Source organism: Rhinoderma darwinii, chromosome 3, assembly GCF_050947455.1.
Source record: "Rhinoderma darwinii isolate aRhiDar2 chromosome 3, aRhiDar2.hap1, whole genome shotgun sequence".
Taxonomy (NCBI): Eukaryota; Metazoa; Chordata; class Amphibia; order Anura; family Rhinodermatidae; genus Rhinoderma; species Rhinoderma darwinii.
This window is the reverse complement of record NC_134689.1, coordinates 426,193,246-426,200,745: the sequence shown is the minus strand read 5'-3', so window position 1 is coordinate 426,200,745 and position 7,500 is coordinate 426,193,246. Positions and strand designations below refer to the sequence as shown.

The following is a 7,500-nucleotide window of genomic DNA, read 5'->3' as shown; positions in this document are numbered from 1 at the left end:
CACCACAAATCGTGCCTGTTGGGCAGAACTGGGCAGATTCCCACTACACCTCACAATCCAGAAGAGGGCGCTATCATTCTGGGCCCATATACACAGCAGCAGGCAAAGTTCCTATCACCATAAAGCCCTGCTACACCAAGGGGTCCCAGGTAAACCAGGCCCCCCAGAAAATCTCACCCTGACCCGGCCTGAAGAAAATGTCACTCAGCGCGGCCTCACAAAAGCCGAAATCAAGGAGACAATAAACAAAGGCCAAGAGGAGTATATCAGTGACTGGAGGAACGACATAAAGACATCCCAGAAACTGACAATATACCGGAGTCTACAGCGGGAATATAAACTGGCGCCATATCTGGAGAAACTGCCAAACCCCAGAGACAGACAGATCCTGAGCCGCTACAGACTGAGCACCCACATCCTGCTCATCGAATCCGGGCGCCACAGACAGACCTACAAGCCCAGGGAGAGCCGACTGTGCCAACAGTGCGACCAGGAGGCCGTGGAGGATGAGGCCCACTTCCTGCTACACTGCTCCAAATACTCAGCAGTGAGGGACACTCACTTCAGGAGACTCTCTGATCTCTTACCGGACTTCAGCTCCATGGAAGAGGAAGAGAAACTCTACATCCTGCTGGGTGAAGAGGAAACCACAGTGGACACAGCGGCACAATATGTCACTGCATGCCATAGACTGAGAGAGACATGATATGCCATGGACTTGTATAACCCTGACCCTAGATGTGTCCCTATCCCCCAAGCCCTCAGTCCCTATCCCTCATTCCCTTACTTCTTACTTGCTTTGGCAATGCTAATATGTATTTGGTCCTGCCAATAAAGCTTCTTTGAATTGAATAGATAGATAGATAGATAGATAGATAGATAGATAGATAGATAGATAGATAGATAGATAGATAGATAGATAGATAGATAGATAGATAGATAGATTGATTTTTGTGTAATCTTGAGATAACTCTCTTTGTGAAACTTGTATCCCCGGTACCTAAGGAAACATTGCTGAGACCTGGACAGAGAACAACTTTTTTTGCACTTTGATGTCAACATAAGTGAGTAGGAGCAGCTCCGCACCTCAGTAAAGCACTTTTTTATTAACATGTCAAACGTCCACTTTTTGTATATTTTTCAGAATTGTGCTGTATAATCTTTATTTCCTGTAAATACCAGGACGCACATACAATAGAGAGAACCCATACTGCCACTATGGGGCCATAGAGAGAAGATGCCCGGCACTGGTAGTTACTGGGCGACAAGACCAGTGCAGGATTCCCCTCCGTAGTGGAACGGTTAGTAAACGAGGGTGTGTAAGGAATCGGCCCAATGATCAGGAATAGGGTGTGAATGGTGAAAATAACACGTGGTCTAGTTTGATTTCTGCTCTGGGGCTCCTTCTTTAGACGTCAATTAGTTTATTCATCTCACCTGAGGAATTTAAAGTAAAGATGAAAAATCCGTATTTAGAGTTGGACCATTCTGAGCTGGCCCTGGGGGGATTTCACTATGTAGATAAGGGGGCACTTTATCCCTGAGCCTCAAAATGATAAAAATACTGCACCAGACTCTATCTGCCGGCTAAGACTGAAGGTAGGAATGAGAGAGAAGGTAAACCCATAAATTGGGTCAATAATTTACTGGTGAGATTTTATTTTGTCCCAAATTAAAACAAGAGGCTTAAATATGGGTCTTGTTTTCAGACACCGCTGTCTTAATATGTGGAGATACCGTTCTCGATTAGGACATGTGACAATTCTGTGATCCCCTGAAAGGCTCCTCTCATCGGCAGGCCTAGTCATTTCTACAAACATAGGTTATGAATTATTGTGTTTCCTCCCAAACAACTCCCAGTTTATGCAGCTTTAGATACAAGCATTGGAAAATAGATAAAAACCTTCAAAAACATCATTGCCCTCTGGTATACCTATAAATGGGGGATTCTTGGTCGGCCTTCGGAACCACGACTCTTTCATTCTCCCATACCACAAAGCTTCTCTCAATGAGCTGTAGTTTCCTGCCGGAGAAAAAACATCAACAAAGGACTTTTTGGGGGATTTTTTTTTTTTTTAAAACAGACAAATATTACAAATTAAAAAAGGTTAAAACAGTGCATGCAAAACATAAGATATCTATCTATCTATCTATCTATCTATCTATCTATCTATCTATCTATCTATCTATCTATCTATCTATCTATCTCATATCTATCTATCTCATATCTATCTATCTCATATCTATCTATCTATCTCATATCTATCTATCTATCTCATATCTATCTATCTATCTCTCTATCTATCTATCTCATATCTATCTATCTCATATCTATCTATCTCATATCTATCTATCTATTTCATATCTACTATCCATCTCATATATACTATCTATCTATCTATCTATCTATCTATCATCTATCTATCTATCTATCTATCTATCTATCTATCTATCTATCTATCTATCTATTTATCTATCTATCTATCTATCTATCTATCTATCTATCTATCTATCTATCTATCTATCTATCTATCTATCTATCTATCTATCTATCTATCTATCTATCTATCTATCGTCTGTCTATCTTTATTATGCCCATTCTCTTATTTTAAGATACAGTATTTATTTGCATATTTTATTCTTCCACAACACCCCATTATCTCCTACATACAAAATACAAGTAATATTTTTTATTTAATTTTAGATTTATAAATTCTCATTTTATTACTCTTCCAGTTGATACACCGTACCTTCAGATAGAGTCTTGCTTATAGTGGAAGGTTCCTCTCCATTACTTACTAGAACTCCTGATAGACCTTTACTATTGTTTCCTAAAAAGCAAATAGAAAAAATAATATTGTACATGATATAGGATAAAATTGTGAAAAATCAGTGACCATGAAAATAGGAAAAGTAATATCCTGAAAATATTTCCTGTTCCTGTAAATCTGATGAATAATGTAGATCTCATGTTTGACAGACAGACTTTTGACAGACAGACATACAGCATGTTATATTTGGCACTATTATTTTGAGGTCACCATCTATGTGGCACTATTATTTTGGAGTGACTATCTATGTGACACTATTATTTTGGAGTGACTATCTATGTGGCATTATGTTTTTTTAGTCACTATCTTTTTGACACTATAATTTTGGAGTAAGTATCTGCGTGGCACTACTATTTTTGGGAACTATCTGTCTAGCACTATTTTTGGCATCACTATCTAGGTAGTACTTTTATTTTGGAGTCACTATATATGTGGCATTATTATTTTGAGGTCACTATCTGTCTGGCTTTATTATTTTGAGGGTCACTATCTGTGTGGCACTATTATTTTGGCATCACTATCTTTGTAGTACTTTTATTTTGGGGTCACTATCTGTGTGGCACTATTATTTTGGGGTCACTATCTGCCTGGTACAATTGGTTTGGTCACTATCTGTGTGGCACTATTATCTTGGGGTCACTATCTGTCTGGCTCTATTATATTAAAGTCACCATCTGCCTGGTACAATTGGTTTGGTCACTATCTGTGTGACACAATTTTTTGGGTCACTATCTTTGTGGCACTATTATTTTAGGGTCACTATCTGTTTGGTACTATTATGTTAACTCCTTATTAACTGCCCACCATCTTTTGACGGCAGGCGGTTCATATTCTTAGTCTAAGGTGACATCTTTTGACGTCGCTGTAGAAGAGGCTGATGAGCGCTCCTGAGAATGCTCATCCTTTAAGCAGGAGCTGTAACTTACATCTCCTGAACATAGAGCAGCCTCCTAAACACAGCTGGGAGCAGAAAATATTCAGACCCCAGCTGTTTAACCTTTTAGGAGACTCCCCTCTTCAATCACGTCACTAGAACCCCAGTGATGGCATCGAAGAAGGAATCCATATGCAGTTTGTCCTGGGCTGTCTGATCAGAATGCCTGTGTAATGTATTAGTGTATTGTATTAGTATACAGGAGTATGCTGATACATTATAAGTAAAAAATAAAGTTGTACATAAAGTTATCCTTTATTGGGATTATTTATTTTTTATTAATAAATAAATAAAAAAATAGTCCCAAAAATAAAAGGTCATTATTTTGAAAAAAATATAATTTATTGCCCATACATTACATAAAAAAACTACACATATTGGGGATCTACATGACCAAAATAATCAGAAGAATTAATTTAACAGATTATTTTGAAACGTGGACGGGATCAAAAATAAACAAAAAAAAAATGTCAAAAATCGCTTTTTCCTATGTCCACGTCGTAAAAAGAAATAATATTTTATACACAGTGAATTTTTTCTACCCCAAAACAGTGCAGAATTTTCTTTTTATTTATTCCGCATAAAACAAGGGCTCATATAGCCACATCAATGGAAAAAAAACAGTTATGGCTGTTAAAAGCAGAGAGGCAAAAATGGAAAAATGTAACAGGTTATTAAGGCCTTTTCAGGCCTGGTCATTAAGGGGTTAAGGTCACTATCTGTATGGCACTATTATTTTAGAGTCACTATCTCTATGCCACTATTATTTTAGAGTCACTATCTCTATGGCACATTTGTTTTGGGGTCGCTATTTGGGTGGCACTATTATTTTGGGGTCACTATCTGTGTGGCACTATTATTTTGGAGTTACTCTATTATTCTGATTTCACAATCTGTGTGACACTATTTTATGACAGTATTATTTTTGAGTCATTATATCTGTGGTACTATTATGTTGGAGTGACTATCCATGTGGCACTATTATTTTGGAATCACTATCTATCTGTCTATCTGGCACAATTGTTTTAAGGTTACTACGTATGTGTGGGGCACTGTTCTTGTAGAGTTATTATCCACGTAGCATTATTATTTTGGAGTCACTACCTGTGTGGTACTATTATTTTTGAGTAACTATCTGCATGGCACAATTATTTTACAATCACTATCTATGTGGCATGATTATTCTGGAGTTACTGTCTGGCACTATAATTTTGGAGTTACTATATACATGGCACTATTATTTTGTAGTCACACTCTGTTTGGCACTACTATTTTGGAGTCACTATCTGTCTGGCACTACTATTTTAGAGTCACTATCTGTCTGGCATTATTATTTTGGAGTTACTATCTGTGTGGCACTACTGTTTTTGAGTCACTATCTGTGTGACATTATTATTTTTTGGTCACTATATGTCTGACACTACTATTTTGGAGTCACTATCTGTCTGACACTACTATTTTAGAGTCACTATCTGACAGGCACTATTATTTTGGAGTCACTATCTCTGTGGTACTATTATTTTGGAGTTATTTTCTGTATTGAACAATTATTTGGGAGTCATTATTTGTTTTGCACAATTATTTTGAGGTCACTATCTGTGTGCCACTATTATTTTGGAATAACTATCTGTGTGGCACTATAATTTTGGAGACACTATCTGTGTGGCACTATTATTCTGGAGTCACTATCTGTGTGGCACTACTATTTTGAAGTCACTTTTTGTGTGGCACTATTATTTGTAGTCACTGCTGTGTGACACTATTATTTGTAGTCACTGCTGTGTGACACTATTTTGTTCTGAAGTACATTATTTGGAGGCACTGTGCAATAAAACAGGGACAATGAGAGGGTCAAAGGGGGCAGCAACAGGCACTGCATTTGGGGTAACAGCAGAATAAGGGAGTTTATGTGGAGGGTGGGGAATAGATTAGGAGAGTGCTGGAAAATAAAAAGATGTCTGGATATCAAACTCGTGACAAAAAAATAGGAAAACACAGGTATTCTTCTCCAGGCACCACTGCTGTGATCGGTGCGGGCAGACGAGGTCTATCCATCCTCATTATCAATCAATGAACATACGAAGCAGCACAATCCTTATATAGAACATATTTTATCCTTTTTATATATCCGGTACGAAAGACCTGACAATAGAAACGATGGAATATTCACCATATAACGTCGCAGCAGTGGCAATTGTTGCCTAATTTCAGATAAAGCCCATAATCCATGGAAGAGACGTTACTGGAGGAAAACAGGCGTTAATTGACACTGACTGCAGCGTTTCGGGGGACCGCCCCCTTTCTCAAGCATTAATAAATAATGCCGGATTAAATACCCAACAGCAAAAATGTAATCAAGCCCATTACATACACTTTTTAAAATGCACCATCTCTATAAAGGTAACAATTCATTCCATTCACTATTTCTCTTTATTATTATGAACATACAAATGAATCTATTAAAATTGTATTATATAAAAGCAAACATATATGTATTAATCAGGAAATGTTTTTCTTCTTTTGTGAAAATTCTGTGAAAGACCGATTGTAAGGTTGCTATTCAAGAATTTGGGATACGTTCCTTTTAATCTAGGCACTATAAAGATGTACTTTGTAGTAATGGAATAGGTCTGAGGTTGTCCTGCTTAGGGATGAAACGCGTCAGAAGAACCGAAATTAGGTGGCAGTTAGTGATTTCAATCCTGCTTAAGCAATCCCAGGTTTGTGGAACGCCACATGGAGAAGAGCACCATACAATTTTAATATCACCTAGACCTTGGAACTTCGTTCACACTTTTTGGGAAGACCGTTCATCTATGTTGATCTCTCTTAAAACCTTTGAGGAGCACTAGACAGAGATGGATTAGTCCGGGCCCGGACAAAGATTAGAACGATAAAGATCTTTCCCCCTTGTCTTTTTTGGCCCCAACCACAGCCTATGTGGAAAGCTCTTCTTGGCAGCATCGGAATGTGCGCGCTGGAATGACAATCCTGGATCAGATGGATATACCTGGTAATCTTCCGCGCTGCTATACTACTCTTTATATACCACTGCTTTGCTCAATGGACAGATTGTGTTGTGCTGGAAAAGACATGCATGCTTAAATTGTGGTGTGGATGAAGGCAACCGTGGTATTAAACCACTACAGACAATATTCAGACAGTGTGGATATACTGCTATTAGTTGATGGTCGGATTATGCGGATCCATCTATACCTCAAACCGCAGGTGTGAACGAAACCAAGGGCTCTACACACAACTTCTGTTGAGACTGGACAGACTATGCTGATCTGAACGAAGCTGTATGATTGTTGGGAATCAAGTGGAAAGAATTCTCTGATTCACTGCATTAGTCTATCCCTCGCCCCACATATACAAGTGTATATATATATGTAGATGGGATAACGGTTGTATGTGTTTATATGTATTAGCTGTAGAATCTGGCCGGGTGACGTGCTCTCTTTCAAAATGTTATGTGTAAAAAAATTTTTAAAAGTGTCACTCTTTTTTTCAAAACTCTTTTTCTATAAGAATTTTAATAAATTTAGATTAAATAAAAATCAAAAAAATTGTTTATCCCAAAGAGTCCCTGGAATGTTTCTGGAATTTGTCTTTTTCCTTTTTCCCTTTTTTTTTTGTGCATATTCTATTCTTTCCAGAAACGGCAACGTACAATATATTGATTGCATTCTTTTAGGGATCTCTATTGGACATAATTAAAATATCTATGTCTAT

The 7,500-nt window shown here is 37.7% G+C and overlaps 1 protein-coding gene across 2 annotated transcripts in view; it reads right to left on the bottom strand.

Moving 5' to 3' along the window:
• LOC142750294 (uncharacterized) overlaps positions 1-7,500 on the bottom strand; it is a 39,788-nt gene that overhangs the window by 26,639 nt on the left and 5,649 nt on the right. For both annotated transcript variants that reach the window (XM_075859283.1, XM_075859284.1), the window contains exons 3-4: positions 2,751-2,831; positions 1,934-2,023 (exon numbers count right to left, since the gene is read on the bottom strand). In XM_075859283.1, coding sequence (XP_075715398.1) covers positions 1,934-2,023; positions 2,751-2,831 — 171 coding nt within the window. The remainder of the gene's footprint in view (positions 1-1,933; positions 2,024-2,750; positions 2,832-7,500) is intronic.